Below are 21,574 nucleotides of genomic sequence, written 5' to 3' on the forward strand. Positions count from 1 at the left end.
AAAATCGAGGGATTTCAATTGGAATAAATGTATAAAGTAAAGGCAAACGGAAGATTCAGGAAACGTGGATATTAAAGGAGAATTTTAATGGCCTACAATATAGTGAGTATAATACCGATTGAAGTAACCTTACCTATATTATCTGGGTGCTTTCGCTCGAAATTCAATTTTTCGTTCCAACCGTGGAAAGAACGCGCATAAATCCGACAGATATGAAAGTCTATATTCCGATCGAAGCGATATCAGAAACGTGTTATCGAAATTGCGATAGCGACATCGTACACGAATCAGTCATATTATGCGATGGTATGTGGCGAAAATGCGGTGAAAATGCGGTGAAAGATACAACGGATAACAAGGTAACAATCGTCTTGCAAACCTCTGTAATCGCCCTAACACCGATTAATTTCCGAAACGGCGTGTTTATTTTAGAATACGCGGTGATACCCATTAACGATAAAACGTTTCAGCTCGCATCGTATACAGCTTCGACGTTTTTATCGATGAAAAAATGCAAATGCAACACGTTTAATCCGCGACGTTAATGCATAGCTTGAAAACTGAGGTATATTAAACTTTAGCAACGACTTTGGCGTTAACGAGTATGTAAATTGAGAGGATACTAATCGCTAGAATGAAAAGGATACGCGGAACTCACAGATATAAACTCTTTTCGACAAAATTCTTATTAGCATATTATATAATTTTCAAACGTCCGTGACGAACGTTTCTGTTTGATTAAAATTCTTATCTTCGTTTCGTCTAATTCGATCCCCGGTAATTTAGCAAAATGGAATTGAAATATCTCGACAGTCTATTGTAGACTAACAATGAACGTACGTTCGAATAAAGACTCAGCCGTCTTGAATATCCTATTCTTCGTTTCGACGACGACTAAATGTTACGATAGTAAGAAAGCTTTGGATATTGTCACGTCCGCAGCAAACATCGACAGAAAGGATATCGTTGTCGAATCGCGATAGAACCGCGGAGTATCGAGTCGTGGGACAAGGATCCGTGATCGTAACAAGGAATCGCGCTATCGAATTTAACAGGCAACGGATACGACGTCGGTCATAATGGTCGAGGCGTCGATCATCGCAATAATAATAGAAGCGCTATCGACTGACTACGTTAGCACAGCAGCAGTGGCATTGCTGGTAGGAGGACGGTTAGCGTGGAACAGTGTGGAACAGTGTAGAGCTGTGTAGCGCGGTGTGGAGCAGTGTGGTGCGGAATGGACTCGTGGAGCGGAGTGAAGCGAGCGAGCGAGCGAAACGCGGCGGCAACGGAGGCGGAGGTGGTAAGAGTGTACGCCGCCGGTGGTTGGAGGTAGGGGAGGGGGGCTGATATCTGGCTAAGCGCGGGCGCAGTTGGGTCGCGGTCTTCAGCACGGCAGCATTTCGCTCACCGATCTCTTTACGCAACTCTCTCGCACTCTTTCTCTTCTTTTCTCACTTTTTTCTTGACTCGTCTTTCGACACCGCTTACTCGCTCCTTTTGATCGTCCACTTATCTGCCTATCCATCTTACCAGCTCCTTTCTCCTTCCTCCGACTGCCTCACACTCCCAATCCTTTCTTCCTTCCTCTCTTCCTTCCACCCTTCCATCCTTCCTTCTGACGGTGAATGCCGCCCCCTCCACTCGCTCTCTCTCTGTTGCTCCGGCGTGGCGCGGCGATTTCGTTTCAGTCGGTCTACCGGCGCTGCCCGCGGTATCGGCGATGCTTGTACACACGCGACGAAACGTGTTTACGAAGAACGGAGTGTGCGTGCTGAATGACGAACGAGTGGCACTTAAGGAAAACGGAAGAACCGCCGACTAGATTGGCGATCGTCGACTGCGCGGACTCATCGCGAGTTCCATGTTCCGTTAGTGCATCTTCGCGCAGGATGCATCCGTTTGTCACGTGGAAATTTGATTTGTTCGGGATATCTTGTTCGCTGTGAACTGTGCGACTAATCCATCGTCGAACGAATCGATAAGAAAGTGTTTTGCGACAAAAGGTTCTTTCAAATATCTTCGAGAAGATCCGACCGTGAAAGTTAGGTTATGTGGAAATAGAATTACTCTGTAACTGTAATTACGTATTATGCGATACCGTAAGTTAATCTAACTCTTTTCCCTTTTGTGTTGCATGTAATTTGATTTGGCTGTAACGCAGCGTGATTTGTTAAAAATTCTTTTGCAAAAATGAACAGACTCGTAAAAATATGCATAACCTATTGGTAGACGCGTTATCCAATTTCGGTTGTACGTACTTCTTAGCCATTGAAAGTGGTGTTTCTGTATGATCGGTTTAAAAATTATTATATATATTTATATATGACGGGTATCGTACCTACGTCGCGGTAAAATTTCGGTGGCGGTTTCGAAATTTAATCCATCCTCCTACTTGCGGCTACCTTTTAACCGATCTGTTCCACTGCGTGGCTTTCGAGGACGCGTTATAACGATAAACGTCGTGTGAGTTCGTGGAGTGTCTAGTTAAGAAAAAAGCATAATATACAATGATAATTGATCGACTGAAAATTCGAAGTGAAGCGTGATCGTACCGAAACAATGAATGTTTAGTGAAGTGTGAAGATGAATGTTTCCACGTTGAGCTTCAACGGGACGCTTCGGAAAAAATCAAGAGAAATGCAGCGGACAAGAAAAGTACCCGTGGCCTCGACACGACTGCAATAGACGTGTTTTAGCGGTAACTGCGGATCAACAACTGCTGACGCAAGTCGCTTCGGCGATCACGGTACGTTTTTCACGTTGAAAATGCATCAAGTACGGTACATAGAGCAGCCTGGTCAGCTCTTCACCATAGTTCGTTGACTCGACCGTGACAACGCTGTCGGACACGCGTTCGCGTTACATTTACATTTGCGTTTGCATAATATCCACTAAATTTTCCACGAAAATTACTAGAATATCGCTTACCGGATAATTAGAAAATATCTTCCGATCGATTGGGAAAATTTTACAGATCTTTCTTTCGTTTGTTTCGCCACATATTTAGTTCGGTAAAAATACTTGCTTAATAATCGTTATTAAATTTTCAAATCTATGAAAATATTTCGTGAAATAAGAGAACTGTTTCGTGGACAATCGTGGATAAACGATTTACAGAGGAAGAAACAATCGTGTTTCCTATTTTTAGACGTCATAGAAAGTTTCACTGCCTGAAACTGATTTCCTAGAATTTTCTTGCACAATCATGACTTGCGAACTTTGCTCCTAGGAGCAACTCTGCCTTTGATTTACTGTGCGGCATACGAAGAACGAAATGTATACGGATGTATACGATTCGAATATTAAATAAAACACATTGCCTATTATCTCGTAAAAACTATCAGTTATTAAAATTCACGATTCGAATACTTAAAGCAAATTTTTATTCCTGCGCAAATTCATTTTGACCGTTCACTCGTCGATCGTCAAACAGTACGAAGCAGGCGGTGCACGTTCATCGATCAAAGTAAAAAGGAGACGCGTGCAACGATAACGGTTATTGATGTTCATGTAGCGAGAGGAATCGAATCAACAGGCCGTAATAAATCCGGAGCTTATTCGGTAGTATTTATTCAAGGTTGGTGAACAAATTCGATTTCTAGTTCTGGGCATTAGAAGGGCGGCTTGAAGTTTAAGCGAAATTTACACGGTACGACGACAGACGTGCAAAATTAATATGTCAAGTCCGGTATTGCACCTGCGCGCGATTACTCTTGCCAATTATTATACGATATTATGCAGCAACGATCAGGTCTCTTGACGGACGTCTCCAAGTCACAACTGTTACAGCGCGACGATCCAAAATTTGTACGTCGATCTCGATCTCGATCGAGATCGAGATCGAATAATCGGTCGAAGAGAAGCAGGCTTCGTTGAATCAGAAATTCGCTCGCTACGCGTTTGTTGAATTTCCTACTGGAAGAGATAAATTTTCAATGACCAATGGAAAATAGGTGAAAAGAGAGCGGAGGTTAAACGCGTGCCGCTTTAAAACGCGGAAACGAAGCTAAACAGTTTTCGCGCGCATTTAAAGCGACTACCGTTTTAAGCGATTATCCAACGATAGAGTTGTATTCGAGATTGATTTCAATTTACGCACAAGCCAGTCTCGCAGACGCGTCAACGGTTGTCGGCTCGTTCATACAACAGGCTGATTATTGCCGCGTAATAACCGGCCGGTAATAAATCCACGAATAGATAATCGAAATTGTAAACATCGTGAAATTGCTGTCGTGTCGCTTTCGTATCGGCAACCCCTCCGGTCAGGCTATAAATTGTATAACAAATATTATTATTGTACATATTGCTGTAATGTACACGGTTCGCGTTACGCAAATGTCCATTATTACATTCGATCGCAGGGTATTTATTTTCGATTAACGCGAGACTTTAACGATCTGTCGAATACTTGTAGCGTCATTTAGAATTTGCGAATAAATCGGTAGTTGATTGAAAGTAAGTGGCTGCTTGTGTTTAAAAAGTTGTCGTTGTAAGTATAAATTAAAATTGATGAAAACGAAAGAAAAGGAAAGGCGAAACAGGTGTTACGCGCATGTATTTCGACGCGAGTAATTTTCGTTAATGAAGAAAAACGAGAAGAGATGGTATCGATGGGTGAGATACGGAACGAAAACGAGGAGATTCGCGGACGACGAGAATTCGCAGCGGAAAGTGAATTTCTGTTTATTGTTGGCAGAAAAGATATATCGCTCCACTTGAGCTGGCACGACTTTGAGGCTGGTGTTGCGAAATGTACCGGAAACGATGGACCGTGAAGATTCTGCGAATGGATTTACGGTACAGCGTCAACGGGAGCGGTTGGTGCGCGCCAGCTCTGGCCAAGATGATCTGCATTTTCTTCTTTTCGCTACTGTTGCACGGTAAGCCGATGCACAATTTGTTCGTACTCTGGCACGATTACACACGTCACGATAAGAAAACGTTCTCTTCTTGTCCATTGAACTTGTAATCGAACAAAAGTTGTCCTTGTAGAAAAAGTTAACTCGACCTGGTAACTTTGAAAGCTAATTTTAAGCTGTTCTATGAAATTCGGGCAGCGTGCTTGTCATTGGAAGTTCTTTCGCTCGAAATTGAATTGATTCGCGTTAAATTCTTGTTAAAAAATCGATTAATCGGAGAGGGAAGAGAAAATTAACGTGTCATTTAATCCATGGTGCAATCCGAAAAGTAATACAGCTCGATGCTATATACACGTATATACAGGTTGTTCAATTACCTTTTGTCACTAATTTTTCGTAGTATGTACATAGGTCTGTTTATTCGGGTTGTCCGCGCGCGCAATCTCGATTTATCGAGAGTAAAATGCTCGCGTTCGTCTCTCGTTGATTAGAATTTTCCTATTTGATCCGGTTAACAGCACTGGCCAGTGCGACAATTCACAATCTACTCTCATTTTGCTAAGCTTTCATAGTCTCGTTAATTCTCGTAAAAGTTACCCATCGAGTAATTGAAACGCGCATCAAAATTTTCTTCTCTTTGGCTTAATCCGAATCCGAATAACGTACGTACTTGATAAAAATTCCTATCGCGCGATAGCTAACGATCAACCGATAGAGCCACGTGCGTTTAACGCGCATGGAAAAATTCACGAATAGCGGTATAGTATATACGTACAATGTACGTACATACCTTTCTGTTCGATCCGCAGCAGCATTTTTATTACGGCGCGAGATCGGAGCATGCTAATTCGCAGAGTCACGTTTTCCCGTGGAAATCGGTGTTAAACGTAATTAAAAAATGCAGAAGCAGTTCTTCTTTGAAACAGCCAAGTTGGTTCCATGCGCGAAACGTTTTATCTTCACGCCAGTGGCTATGACGCGTCATGGAATTGTCGTAAAAGTTGGCGAACCTGGTGGATGTACGATAGGCAACGTCGAAAACACTGGAAACGGTGGAAATGTTGAAAACGTGCACAACGAGCGAAATGGTAGCGCGGAGGGGCGAGGAATCAGGAAGTGGAAATTAACGTTAACTAGTGTGCGGGCGTGGCTCGCCATGGCTCGTCGTGGACAGATAAAAACGCATTGCAGAAAACAATGATCCCTAGGGACTTTGCAAATGTTGTTGCGGTCAACTAAAAGAGCGGTTGCACGCACGCACGTTTTAAAAAGCAGCTGTGTACCTACATCGCTACATGTGTACTATCCGCGCGACAAGCTCGTTGAACCAAATATTCCGCTCGTCGAACTTTTTACAATACTCACAGCGCTCGTTCCTCTCCCGACCGTTTTATCAATTATTGCCGATTATCCTTCGTTTAATAAATATCGCGTTGCAAATATTTTCGCGAGAATGCAGCCTGTTGTTTTATCGTTGGAAAACTTTTACGCTACGGTCGAGCTTAGCGGACGATTAAATTTGCGTTTCTTGGAATGAACAATTTTAATAGAATATCGTGCGTAAAGTTACATGTAATTTGCTTTTTACGCGAGTGATAATAATAATAATCTTCTGATCCTGTTGCCAGTTAAATTGTGAGCCAGAAATATTTTTTACGCAAACGTACGCGTGTATATGCACTGTTAACAAACAGAAACGCTGCAGGTAAACTTCTTTCTATTTGCTTTCGTTTCCATTCGTCCACAGTGTTGCTACAACTTTCAAAGAGGTGCTTTCTCTAAAGAGGATAAACTCTTAACTCATAAATATTGAAACTAGCAGCTTGCCAAATTGTACGTGTTTCGCTTGCTCTTTTCGAAACAATTTCCGTCGACAACCGCGAGGACCCTCCGTCGAGTGTTACACGAATAAATTCTAGAAATCTCGATAGCCTGAATATCAAAGTCCGTTAAAACGCGAATCGATAGGATAAAACATCGAAATACGGAATTTCTGTTCGATAGGAACAAACTGTTTTTCTTTCTTCTCTGTACATTTTCGTTTGGCGTCTCTCTAGATTATCATTGTTTGCTGATTTCCTTTGTAAGCAACCTTCGAAAAACAGATATCGAAATTCCGCGGAGGAGAGGAAACGTAAAAGTTGAAAGAAAACGCCGGATAGGCGAAATAAGTTTAAGAACGTAAAGGGCGGAAACGCGATTCCGCGTTCTCGGTTTGCAAAGTAAACTCGACATTTGCCGGCGGTAAACACGTTTATCCTAAAGTTATAGTTGGATAGATTCGATGCGTGTTCCTCGGTATCGGCCGGTGTCGCGTATCGCGATCGCAGTCGCTATCTTCCGCGCCAGTGTCTATTGCTGTCTCACCGACTACGTACGACGTAATGACACGATGATGCGACGTTCGTAACTATGTTAGCTTCGAAGCGTTTCCTGCAAATGGAACACTATAGTTTACAGACCGGGGGTTATTTCATTTTACGCGGATTCCGACTATAAATCCGAGGAAACGACGAATTTACGTTCGCGAAACTTCCCCCTATACAACCGCCACCGTTAATAATTTGCCATATTTTGCTTTCACAACTTCTTCGTGCTTTGTTACCCGACGTAAGTTTCCCGTCGAGCCGTATTCCGCATTTCTTCCGCTCCTCCGAAAAAACATCGCGTGGAACACAAGAACACAGCGACTAACAGTTAAATACCCACAAACGTAAGCGAGCCTATTATTACGTATATACATTTGACTCAATTTCATACGTATGTATATGTATATGTGTATGTATACGTATATACGAGAATATACCGGTTCGTTCGTCAAACTTTGAACGCGATTGTTACACAGGTTCCATCGACGATATTCTAATACATGTTTTGTTCTTTATTTTTCCACCCAATGTATTTAAAATGCGATTTGTACGAACGCGTTGCTTTCGATTCTCAACTGATATTAACACGTGCTCTTTGAATCGATGAATTGTCGATGAATTGCAGCGTTTTTAATCGAAGCGAAGATATAAAGTTCAGCTGGCTCGTTTCGTTATAGAGATACAACGATCTGCTCTTTATCGAAGAAGCGTGATCCAGTAAAGAAAGAAGAGGCGATTGTATTTTTGTAGAGCTTCTCAACGTGTATGCGCGCTTCCAGCAGTAGTGGACTTAATCCGCCGGAAAGTAAGAAAACATGTCCGTCGACTGTAGAATTTGCTCCTTCGAAAACTATTGTCCTGTAAAGATAGAAGGTGTTTCAAAGCTTTTGTCGAGGAATGGTATTTTGACACGGTCTATAGGTAGAAAATTAAGCTGAGCAAGCAACGAATTAGAAAGTAAATAAAAAGATAACGAAGGACCGATGAAATTACGTCGTTTCTCCGATAACGGTAGCTGCTTTGAAGTTTTCGACAACACTCGATCGAAACCAGCCGCAATGTAAACTCTTGGACAAGAAGTTGAAGGTAATTCTCGCGAGCTCTTGTGATTCAAAAACTGGGTAAATATTCGTAGATTCTGATAAAATGGACGGTGAAAATAAGCGACGAAACGTGGAAGTAACAAGAATAATGAAAACGCGTAGAAGAAAAGTCAATAGCGAGAGATCCCTCTGTATTACGCTCATTTATAATTCAAAGAATTTACGTTACGTTAGCAGGCAAGCATCAAATTGTAGAAGTTCGTGGCAGCCTTCAATATTTGATGGCTGGAATTAGGTTTATTTAACAACGCGAAGGCAGTATTACAGCTACGTTGATGAGTCATACACGACTAATGTGGTTTACGCTCGGCGTTTCAATTTCTCTTTGACGTACGCTGCAATACCGCAAATACCGTGCGAACCTTACTGTACAAACACCTGGATAGACCCGTTTTCAAAGTACACGTACATCGCATTTAAAGGCGCCGCGATACCGGAGAATCTGATTGCCAAACGATCGCGATTCACGTTCGATTCCACGATAAAAGCAGTCAGAATGTCGATAGTCGTGCGCGTCATACCTCGCGGTATCGTCGATCGTCGAACGCTTAAAGTTCGATATGATCTCGTAAAGCGGAGAATATCGTCGACTACACGTAGTTAATTTTATCAACCGTAAAATATTCTAAATTTCCACGTTGCGTTTATCGCCGCTCGAAATCGTTGACTGACGGAAGAAAGTCGAGGCGTAACGTCCCATTGGTACGAGATGCAACGTGTTTGAATCGATCCATCATCCGTGGTTTGACCGCGAGAGGGAAAACGATCGTTTCTCGAACGGATTTTCGGTGGCTGTTCTTCTTCCCTATAAAACGATCAAATTCTCTCGGAGTGGCTGGTTCGGTTGGCACAGCCGACCGTCGACTTTCTTTCTTCCGTTGGATATTTAACGAATGTTCGTTCCGGAATAACACCTCTGCTAAGACGTTTACGAGTGTAAGTGCTCTCTGCGGTAGAAGTATGGCGACGACAAAGTCAAAAAAGTAAAAGAACGAAACTTCCCAGCCTTCTTTCTTTCACGCGCACTGTATTACTAGAAAACGTTAACTCGTACTCGACCGATCCGAAGAAACAGCTGCGAAAATTCTCACGGGTTCGTTCGAGGATCGAAACTATCGATTAATTTTATCAGAGCAAAAGGGACACGAGATAAACCTATCGTTCAACAACTATTTAAATCTGTTTCGTTTTTTCCATTTCACGTACGATTAACATTCTCGTCTATTTACTAAGTAAATTATATTCAAATTCGATTGTACCATGCAATATGTTCATATATCACGTAGTTTAGATGGATCTATGCAGATACACGTATAATAGGTCGTGGAATTATTTTAGAATAATTTGGAATTATTTTCATTCTGGTTATGAATCTTGTTTCAAATGGAAAAATCGAATTTTATTGAAATGGGACGAATAAACCGCAACATAGGTGAAAAAGTATTGCGTGCAGCTTGAAAATTTCATTTTTTTACAATATGATTTTATATTGAAAAGATGGTAATAATAAACAGCTGAACATACATGTATATTTATATTTTATTTGACTTGCTAGGTTAGCCAACTTTATCGAGAGAATTTCCGGACTTCTGAGAGAGAGGTCCCTGACTCGAACTAAACACAGTAACGATATTGTTGCAATTCGTATAAAGACGGATTATCCTCTATGCCGGCTAGCAATTAAATTCCGAGCTCATTTAACGCAGTAGGTCGCAATTGATTCAACTGTGAACATATCTCAGAGGAATTCGGCACAAAAGGAGTGTCACTGAGATAAGATCGATCAATCCAGGTGTTAGGTTCTTCCGAATAATTAGAATAATTAGAATCCCCGATCGAAAGAGAACAACGATACTGGTTAATTCTAAGCGTTTCCGATTAACCTTTGTTTCGGTGAAGACAAATTATCTCGTCGTTGGAACGTTAGGCCTTCCCTTTTTCAAAAGAATTATTCGCTTCTTCATTGGCGAATTCTGTTATCTTCGTTTCCATCTTCTACGCTTTCATTAAAAATAAGAAATAACTTGAGAAATGGTTCACAAGCTAAAACACACGGTCGTGAATTTCAGTAGCAAGGACCTCGAGATAGGAGGCTTTGCTCGGTGTAATGGAAAGTCGTCCGCCGATATTTCTACATTTTCTTCCGCTCGGACAATTCGTTTCGGTTGAAGAAGAAAGACGTCACTGTCTCGATTGTAAGACTCGAGATTATCTATAAATTTCCAACCGAGTGCCTACGGCTAGAGTTATCCGATAATACTTTCCTGCGTCTCTTTGGTCTCCGGTTGACCTACCGCAACGCCGCGCCGCGCCATTGTTGAAACGTACGCTTAAAAACCGATTCGATGAAGAAGTTTTTAAAGACTAATTAAAAAGTCGTAATAGCTCGTAATTAGCAGCGCGGCAATGACGCTCTTTGCGAGCTAATTCAGACGAGCACGAGACGTTGAAAAGTCTGACTTGGAGAATTAAAGCAGAGATATATGGAAGCGCGTGTATGTGCGATATTCGTATAAAATAGGAAGTTTATAAACGAGATTTATCAGTAGCTGTTAATATCGATAAATAAAAGTCAACAAATCGGATGGTACATTCGATGGAATATTCGCGATCGTAGACACGCAGGCGCGAATATATTTAACCTATGGACAGGCCCGCGTTGTTTTTCACCGCTGCGCCAGAAGATTCTCATAGATCAAGGCGACAAATAACGCCAGTCACCGCAATATTCAAACCAGGTGATATATCAATCCGCAATTTACGATGTTGTTATGTCACCGATACGAGACACTCCTTTCTCTCCCCGCTTAGTTGTCGAGAAAATATGGAGCAATCGGGTAACTAATCTGAAATTTATAACGGGATCAACCGTTTAAACGATGACGTTCCCCTATGCGTACATGACATTTCCACGCGGGAAATTATGCCTCTATATTGAAATTTTTGGGATAAGAATCCGCACACGGTACACTGTACTTTCATACGTCTGCTCTGTTGTTTATTCGTCCCTGTATACGAATTCAATTTGCAATTTTGCCGTTTTACCTGGATATTACGAGCGTTATCGTTTCGTTAAATTTCGTCGAATATCTTCTACTGTACTTTCAAGGATATCGAGCAACGAGTGCATGACAGTTTTAGATTGGTCTAAATCATTTATGGATTTTTACCATTTATTTTTATTCCCATCGATCGTGAAAATCTCTCGCTGTATAGCGAGTGTAAGTGAGAGAAACGGTGTGCTTTCGAAATAACTAGGAGATCGAATAACGAAAGAATCGAGAGCTTTTTACTTAGCGCTGATTCATTGCATGTCGAAGACAGATGATACGGTATGAAACTAGTGGAATATTCGAAGGATTCAGGATTTCTATGACGATCCAGTGGGTAAAAAGCGTATGAAATATTCAACTGCATCGAGACATATTTATCAAAGAAACTTATCATCGTGCTATGAACGACATTTTACAACTGTAAATAATTGCACCGATTCTTTACAAGAAACGCAAAGTACGACAAATACCGATTAGCATAAATGATAAACAATAATTGTAACATAACCATAACATAAAATAAAGATAGTGGTCAACGACCGAAATCCTCCTGATCGTGAGCGCAACCCACGAAGAGGAGATAGTCCCTGCCTTTTATCGCTACTGTTATGCATCGGCGTATGGAAAAGATTTTACAAAAGTATTCCCGGATCGAAAAGCGGCAACTTCCTCGCATAACGTTGCTGCGTTCTTCCAACTTATTTCCCAAACGATTCGCGAAACTTCCGTTCCCTTCGACGAGGAAAAGAATGGAAGCGATAGCAAGAGTTCTATTTCGTAATTTCCGTAACTTTCGTGTTCTAGTTACAGTCTACGCGGTATAGTTTCCGTATTCTTGATGGCGATGACACGGCATCGAAATCGAAATGCACTCGTAGTTGCGAACGAAGCGAAACTACCGACCGTCAAAAATGTCTCGATTCCGTCGAATCTCGCGGGCTGTAATTTGCTCGAACGGATTTGATCATTCGCGTTATCGAAGCAGTTTGTTACTCGAGCGACGAATAAACTGCATTGTCCGTCGGACGAGGTAAACCGGGTTTCTTTTGCTGCGCGAAAACGAAAAATCGCTCTTTTTTCGGAACTAACGAGCGGGAAGGAAAATCTCGTCTTGCTATCTGTTACGAGGAAGAATCGATTGGATTTTCCGGAAAGCGCGATGAATTTATCTGGGATCCGGCGAACGCGTAAATCGAAGATAGTTTGACCTTCTAGAAGAAAACAATCGATCGGAAAGAACCGCGGAACTTTATGCGGACCGGTTTAAATTCGTATCTGAAAAGCTGTGGCGATTCCTTTGGGACCCTGCCAAAGCAAAGTACGATATATACATGTATCTATCTCGTTGGTCGCGCTTCGGCCTTTTTCGCCACGCTCCACCGTTTTCAATTTCGTAGATCGATCTTCTCCACGCGAAAGCTGCGTAGCGCGATACTCACGAGTCACCATGGGAGTAAGAAGTATGTATTTCTATACGGTCGATCGTAATAGAATCGCAGAAAGGATTTCCTCACTGCGTCCTCGAAGTTGTATCGGATAAAAAAGCGTTTCTATCATTAATATTCAAACCATATCGTTTTACGCGATGCGTGCAGCCGAGGTTTTCAAGATATTTCTGACACTGCATATCGGTGAAACGTGCGGAGAGAACGAACGAGACGCAACGCGGATACGGATACAAACGCGAACGCGAAGGTGTTGCGTGAAAAGACGAGAGCCGAATGGCTGAACCTCACTTTCAAAATTTCCATATTTATGCGAGATGCGACGTTTACGGAAAGCCTGGTGCAGCTTGCGCGACGCAGACAACGATGTCGTTCCTTTCTTTCTTGAACAAAAGTCTGAACGACGCTTGATGCGATTCTAGACTGACAAAACATTTCCAAACTCGAGGAATAATGTAAGCGCATACATATGGATATTAGACGAATGCGGGAGTATATTCGATCTTCGTTTCTAGTATCATTTGTCATTTGTAACTTTACCGTTCGATGATTCGCGAATAACTAATAGACGGCCAGATAGGTATGTCCGTTACGAGAAACGTTTTGGTTCGCGGTATAATATTCGATCGTGCATCGGCGAAAATGCAATTTCAATTTGCATGGAAACGGACAGGTAAAAACGAACGTGTTTATAAACAATCTATAGCGAGATTAAAAGTATACAGTGAGCTCAATTCATCGAACATGATAATTGCGATGGGAATATCGGTGTATTCGTTTGATATATCGTGATTTTCGATGCGCGTCGATACTTACTTTGCCTGTTAGAACTGAGAATTATTTTTCAACGAATAAACGCTACAACTTTTGGAAGAATAACACATACGTGCGTGTATCCTTCTTGTTTCGTCTCGTCGTAAATTCGTCGTTATCCGTGTGGAAAAATCGAGATATCAACGATATTCGTCGCGTAGCTTCCGAACAACTTATGGAAATTTAAACGAACATTGTCGCACGAACGACGATTAATACATATTTTTGATCGGAACGAAATCGACGGAATTTTTAAGGCATTCGAATCGAGCGTGTTTCGTTGAAAGCACGATGTCTTTTTTTTTTTGCTCTTCCTCTCTGCGTCGAAACTGCGCGACGACTTCGATAGGCTACCGTGATTTCGCAATGAATTCTCGGCACATCTATCATCCCGATTCGTCAGTGTCAAAATCGCGATCGAACAAACGATTCGACAATCCTGAACCTTCAACGACAAATCTCCGGAATTTCAGTTGAAACTGCATAATCCTGTCCTGTGCCTCTGACGTTGATGGATAAATGTCATTTTTTAAGGACTCCTTGTAAAAGATGTTTTCGTACTTTACAGTTTGCTGGTTTCGATGTTGATCTATTATCAACGCCTATAGATCGACGATCGATCCATTTTCCATCTGTACATTTTTCCATCTGTACAAAGCGGTACCTTTTAAAGATTAAAATACTTTTTCAGTCGAGATAAAGAACGCGGAAGACAAAGAAAACCAAAATATTGTCTATAATTTAAGATGAAACTTTTTGAATTTTATACGATATCGTAGATCGTATCTTTAAAATCAAAGAAATGAAAAACATTCTGCATTTTCACTTATGTACGTCGACGGAGACTCACTTTCGTTTATCGTCATTTATATTAATAATATTTATGAAAGAAATAACAAAGTTGCTTAACGTTAAATTCTATCAAAACGCAGTAAGTAGTTTTGTATTTCGTTTGTTTTTCTATCGTCGACGATGAAAACATACACGTGTAGGTGAACCTGATAGTAAGAATCAGTCTATACTCGTGTAATAAAGCAACCACAAAAAGGAGCTTTCTATGTTACTGTATATGTTTATAATACTGTTTTCTTAATTAAACGGCAAAGCTCTTAAGAAGATTATATGCTTAGATTGCCAGAGCCTTATCGTTAAGACACGTCTGCAGTTGTCAGCAATTTTCTCCGGTAGCCTCTTCTTTACTCGCTGGTATTCTCATCTCTTCTCTTCTCTTCCCTTCTCTTCCCGAGTAATAAGACCCTTTTTCGACTTTTTAATGGGTCGTCGAAGCGATGATTTATTCGTTCCACGAGAAAAGACGTTCGGACTTTTATTAAGGGAGCTCGCCATGGAATCGTTAAAGGCTCGACGGACAAAGCTATTTCTTTCGAAATTCGCGGATCCGTGAAACGTTCTCTCGACTCGATTCAGCAAAGGCGATGCATCGTTCTTTGGTCTTTAGAGTTCAAGTTAGCCGCGTGACTAATTAACTTTTATTCCGAATAATCACGGTTCCACTCTTCGTTCATCGTTGTTCCGCGTCCGAATATCGCGTCATTTTGGTAACGATTTAACATTCGCCTGGTTATTGTCCTTCGAAACAATGACGAAAAACCGTTGTCTGGAAACTTTCCCTTGTCAAGCACACCTCTCCTTTGTTTTGCAAATATGTATACCAAGGGGTACTAATCGGCTCGAGATTTCCTCAGAAAGATAATTGCACGTCGAAGGCAATCTCACGACCGGCAATCGTAGTCTGCGAACAAGAATTTTTACAGCATGATAAAACGTCCGCTTATTCTTTGTCGCGCGATGAAGAGAAAGCGGTAGTTGTTGCTTAATTAACGCTAATTACTGCTTTTTTTCGATAGAGAGTATGTACAGACGAGGCGTGTTTTAATACTGTGATGGCCGTCTACTGGACGCAACAATTTATTAAGCTTCGCGCATCGGAAAGGGTACCGTTTGTTTAATGGAATAGAAATCGCATTGCGTTCGAATTTGCAGTTTGCTTTCTCCAAATTACTCGGCGTACACAAAGCTGATCCGTTATGGAATTATTGAAAGCATTTCGGACCGCGTATCGCCTTTATTTCCCATTATTACTCGATACATTATGTTCGTATTATTAAATCATTCATTTTATGTAACTGGTCGTGAGGTTGAAAGTAATTCCTTTGTTGTATCTAGTATATCGCGCAAATAAAATTATCGTTAAAAATGTACGGAAAATACGACATTATTTCAATTACGTAAAATATGCAGCATAATAAAGAATTGACAAAAGAAATTAAATGTAATTATTCCAACTAATTGGCGTGTTTCATCGAAGTAAAAATAGCGCTGAAACCTGAATCGAGCTTTCCAAATTTTTCACATTCTCGATGCTTTTCTTGTAATTTCTCTTCTGTGCAGCAAATTTCTCAATTTTCGAAGGTCGATATCAACGTGATACAAGGAAAACACAAAATTCCTTTCCTATTCATTTCCTATTCGTTCCAATTTTCTAATTCATTTCCTATCGCGTTCGCGATAACGCAATTAGGAAGTTGTAAGCGCAAATGTAGATGAATGCGACGAAAGTGTGGACGCAGGTAAATCGCAGTCAGCAATTTAGCGTGGTAAGAAGGCAAAGAGAGAGAAACGGGTATACACATTTTCACGGGTTCAGAGGAGCACTCCATCCAGTTGGTTTCGAGAATAGCATATCCTTAAACGTTCGCTGACCCTATTTCGTCTAATTAAATCGGAGTTCCTTTGAGGATCTTAAGCATCGCGTTTTCAGTTCTATCTCGACTAATTTGCTGCTTCGTTATATAACGCAGCGCGTTTTTTTTAATAAGCGCGTCGTTCTCGTTGCAGAGGCATCGACGACGCTGTTTTTCTTCGTTTCGATCGTGCCTTCTCAAGACGTTTCGAAACGAACGATTATTCAGCGTCGCTCGTTGCGAGACCTATCCGCTCTTGAAAGTTGCGGGTTTCCTCCTTCCTTTCGCGAATCGTTCTTCGAACCAACGTCCAACGTAATCACCAAGTATCCAGCTTGTTACGCAAATTTTTAGAATCGCGACGTTTAGTGTTTCAGACGACACCGATCGCGTTTCGATTTAAAAACACTGCGGGCAATTTGGTTACGGAACTTGACGAGCGAGAGGAATCGGCTTCGGATCGAGCAAACCGGCATAGATTCGAAATTAAAGCTACAAATTTTTCCTGTATTTCGTTCCACCGAGTCGCTATTATCGTTCGCGACTTTCCAACCGTATAATTCATCATCGGATGCGGTGGCGGAAACGAGCATTCGAACAACTTCTACAGCCACGATTTATCGATTATGCTAAAAGCGTATTAGCCTGGCTGAAGGAAACACTGACCCGAAAGTTTCAAGCGTTTTTAGGTCTATCTGACGAATTTTCTTCCGAGCGACTCTTAACGGAAAACAAATATTTGCGCACGGCAGCTAGAGTACGAAAGTTCAGTTCGTAGGGAAGTCAGTGCCATAACAGACGAGTCAGTTTAAAGTACCGGTTGCTATGAAAATGCTTTCGCGTCTTCGTTTCACGCTTTGCTAGCAAATCCACTGGCGGTTCTTCGCTTCGAAGTTCGAAGAAAGTTTTTCATATTTCTGGTCTCTTATTAAAGCGGAGCTCCGATTGTTGAAACGAGATGAAAAGACGCTTACGCCATCTGTTTTTCTTAGAATCTCCTTTTCGCGTTCGATTACACGTCAGTCGATGGGACTAACGGTCCTTCGAGAATTTCTTCTTCGAATGCGCGTTGCTTTCTGACCAAATGGACGTCTTGGAAAAAAGAATACCTAGAAGAAAAACAAACCATGATCAAGATGAGAGAATAGATGCAAATTCCTACGCAGGAATGTCTCTGTAACGAAAGGAACAAACGTTTCACATCTCCTTCGTATATGTAAATCTGTATGAAATGTCTACGAGTTAATATCGTATGCCGTGTCTTCTTCGCTGACGAGAAAATATTCCTCTGTCGAAATACCTTTGCCTCTGGAGAAAGGTATCCTCTTTGCAGCATCCCAACCTTGCGCGGACGTACACGTTATAACATACATATGTCAAATTTTTTGATGATCTTTTCATAATATCAAATACCCTCGAATTTCCTTAGATTTCAAACGAGTAAAGACAGTTGTTGTACAACGTAAACAGGACAAAAATAGTTAACTAGAATTAAAAGGAATTGCTGCGAATGCAAATAGTGTAAATTTAATACTTCTGTTTAATCGTGCAGACGTTTGGTACGATATAGCTACGTTCTGGAGAAACGTTTATGAAACGATTCGCGTTCCGTTGAATGATCTCCAGTATGAATTTTAATATCGCGAACGACATCGGAATCGCGTCGTAACGAAAAGAGGAACGATTTTAGTGCGACGATAGTAGAAAAGGTGGTTAGCGCGAATGGTAATTCCGTTCTTACGTTTATGAAGAGCGTCGGCATTGATGAGTTCTCTGTCGGACGTGTGCGTGGTTGCGCATTGTTACGGGCAGCACAAAACCGGCGGTAACTGCGTTCCCTTGGAAAACGTGCTTCGAAAGGTATGCTCTAATGCTTTCATTAAGCGAATTCATCGAGCCAATACGCGGGTACTTGCTTTCAAAACTGCATGCTCTCGTTTCCTCCATCTTCGTTCAAAGATAAAACTAAACAACGAAAGTTCCGCTCTCGAAATCCATTTTATCGGCCAACGTTTCTCCGGAAATATTTGATCCACAATTTCCAGAAACATGGTCGACGCGACGTTTTATTCGTTATTCTCGACAGTACGGTTTCGAATCTTTGCACGTATCAAAAAAGTTTCCCGTTAATTCTTTGACTCTGAATTTCTGAGACTCCACGTATCACCGATCCGATGCAGCGTCGATAAAGAATTACCTTCTAATTATCGTCACGGTAGAACATATCATTCTGCAACGTGGTAGGGACGATATTATATAGAAAATTAATCGAAATACATTTCTAGCCTTTTTCGAGATTAGAAGTAGTATTTATAACGAGATCAGCGTTCGCGACATTGACGGAGGAAAAATTAAATTTTCTCGCAGGGAGATGAAAGAAGTGGTAAGGAAACCTCTCTGGAGTTGCACCGGCAACTTCAACGTTCTCTAGTTGAGAACGATGTAAAAATGTTACTCCCTTATCTCATATTCTCCTTACGAATATTCTTGACGGCATACTTTGTGGAATAGCGTTGTTCGCGATTTCTCTGCCCGATCTTTCTCAAATTAAAAATATGCGTTGAATAAATTGAAAAGGCGATATGTGAAATGGAACCTTCGGCAAATTATCGTGGGTCGGGTCTAGGTATCTACATACATATTCATTTTATTAACGATGGCTCTTTTGGTTTTCGTTTCTTCTATCAATCATTTCTTCTCCCTAGCGTAGCCCAATTCGTTTAATTATTTTAAGATACGACAATGGGTAATACGCTGGATCATATAAATTTTTAGTATTTCTATAGTTCCCACGATCAAATTATTTTTCCTCGGTGTTTTAAATCTTAATACTTCGTCCGTCTACTCAAATACGGAGATTAACGCAAGAAAGAACAGCTGTAGGTACGTGTTCTCTTGATATAGTATATGTATAATTGGCCGTATATCGGTGAGATTTCAGGCTGTAAATGCTACTTACGCTATTAGGATTTTGCAACGTAGGAAAAAGGAGCGTCTGGACGATAATCAAACATTAAAGACGAATCGTAGCGACGCGATGTTTTGCATTTGTCTGAGGATGGAAGGACGGAAGACGCTCTTAACGAGCAGCTGTATAGCTTATTTTCTACGAAAGTAGGCTCATTAGATGTTTAAGGAAGCAAGCCGACTGTTACATTCTTAAGCAGGCTCGTGCTATAAAAACGTCCGATGAACAACTCTGCTGCAAATGACAGCTTAATTACTTACACACGGAATACAATGCAAAAGTAATGCGTTTCCAATTATCCGCGCGCCTCGGTCTAATTTTTGATCTGCATAAACAAACGAGCCAGCCGGCCCCTCGTAATTTCCCTCTAAAGTAGGTAAAAAATTCCTCGATCGTTATTTTCTGTTAATGTAAAATTAATTTTGCCGAATTCTCGTCCCCATGTTTTTGCTAAATAATTTGCTACGTTATTTAAGGCCGCTCGTTCACGAAGGAAAATAAAAAAACACGTAGGTTCCTGAGATAGGAAGAAGAAATATATGAGTACATCGCGTAATAATATTAGATCGGGTCCCGATCGTAAGCGTAGAGTCGTTTCGCGCGGACCGTGAAAAAACGCTATAGCGTGAATCTTTTTCTATCGAATCTAGCGTATTTCAAGCAAATTTCGCTGAATATAAAATGGATTTGTAAGTGAAAGTATCAACGATAGGGCGAACGGCGTAAAATTATCGATTTCGCATATTTAAGGTAGTACGGTTATGATTGCGATGCAACGAAACAAATAGATAGTGCAAGTCTAGTTATACGAATTCGGCTCCACCTATTATGATTTAGGAGAAATTAATGCGACTGTTGCACCCCGTGTATTCTACACTTAATATTCGTGTTAGCTTATCTTCACGCGGCGAATGTAATTATCAGTATGAGTTATACGTCGGCCGTTAGACGAATTATTTCGTACACACGTGGTGCAGTTTCTGGCTCTGATATTTGTTATGCTTTTCATATTTACGAAATAAGTCAAATTCGATGTAGCGGATAAAATCGATGTAGAACGTTACACGTAAATTGCATTTTGAAACGGCTGCCGTGTATGACATTTGAGCCGAGTCGATTTCAGGAATTACGTTCTCGTTTGGTAAAATCTCGTTTGTCATTTCGCCGGAAATATTTCACTAACGGCAGAGCTGTTTTTTCCGGCGTTGGTGCGGCGAAACAGCAATATCGCATCAAAGTGTGGCTATTTATAGGACGCTTTATAGGACGCGTTCCATGGCCGCTAATGGCGATTAACTTTTGAAATTGCAAAAGTTATTCTTAATAACAAAGTTTAGTTTAACAGAGAACCGATGGACGAACAGCTTTCTTCTTTTATACATCGCTGTTTTCTAGTAATCGGTCAAAATCAAACAACGCCAATGATAACGAGCGAAGAATTTTAATTTCTAGCGAGTAGCGGGTCGCAAACTTTTCATTAAAATCTTAAGGCCTCGCTTAATAAAGTTTCTTCGCGAAATGGCGACGGTACGCGCATTATTCAAAAGGGGATCTTAGATCCACTGCGCAAACTTGCGTCGTAGTACCGGTTAGATTTAAGGAGGGTTAACTAAGTGGTTATTTACGGCAAATCCGTGAAATTCCTCTTCGCATACAGAGGGTTCGGGTTTTAGGAAACTCCGTTCGGCAGCTGAGAAGACGGTTAAGAAACGTTTGACTGCCGTCATAACTCGCACCAATTCTCCGGATAACGTAGTCCCTTGGCGGCTGATGGGCCAGCGCCAATTTCGTATTAACCCCTCTGTCTTTTAGCTTTTCTGATATATTCGATGTCGGCCCCTGTCGCTTTTATCCAATTGGATTAGCTCTGCCTCCCTAGATCGTGCATCCATGCTTCGGATCGCGTCGCATCGCGCCCTAAGAAAAGACGCATTTCCCCAGCTGTAAACGCGACCATGCGAAACAATCGCGGAGCGAAATGCTCTTCGATAAAAAAAGTCACGATTTCTCGAATCGATCTTAATGTATAATCGCTCGGTAATTTTCTCGGCATATCGCGCGCAACGACAGATCTTCGTTCAAACGCCTTGACTTTGATTTCTGATAAATTCATTGATTTACGCTGGCGTATTTCCGGAAAGTTAAGGGAAAGATTCAACGAGATAGGAGTAAGGGCGATCTTCTAAATTCACCGAATAACCGATAACCGGTTAACCGGACCGTTTTTTACCATCCGTATGTTAAATCGGATATCGG

General features: G+C 41.3%; 1 protein-coding gene across 2 annotated transcripts in view; it reads left to right on the plus strand.

Moving 5' to 3' along the window:
- The first annotated feature begins 1,172 nt into the window (after window positions 1-1,172).
- The window catches only part of LOC117160092 (zwei Ig domain protein zig-8), a 58,979-nt gene continuing 38,577 nt past the window's right edge, over window positions 1,173-21,574 (plus strand). Inside the window, exons 1-2 of one of the 2 annotated variants that reach the window (XM_033340521.2) lie at window positions 1,173-2,749; window positions 4,700-4,883. In XM_033340521.2, coding sequence (XP_033196412.1) covers window positions 4,754-4,883 — 130 coding nt within the window. In that variant the 5' untranslated portion in view covers window positions 1,173-2,749; window positions 4,700-4,753. The remainder of the gene's footprint in view (window positions 2,750-4,699; window positions 4,884-21,574) is intronic. The other variant, XM_033340522.2, reaches the window with a different exon arrangement.

Source organism: Bombus vancouverensis, chromosome 2 (assembly GCF_051014615.1).
Source record: "Bombus vancouverensis nearcticus chromosome 2, iyBomVanc1_principal, whole genome shotgun sequence".
Lineage (NCBI taxonomy): Eukaryota > Metazoa > Arthropoda > Insecta > Hymenoptera > Apidae > Bombus > Bombus vancouverensis.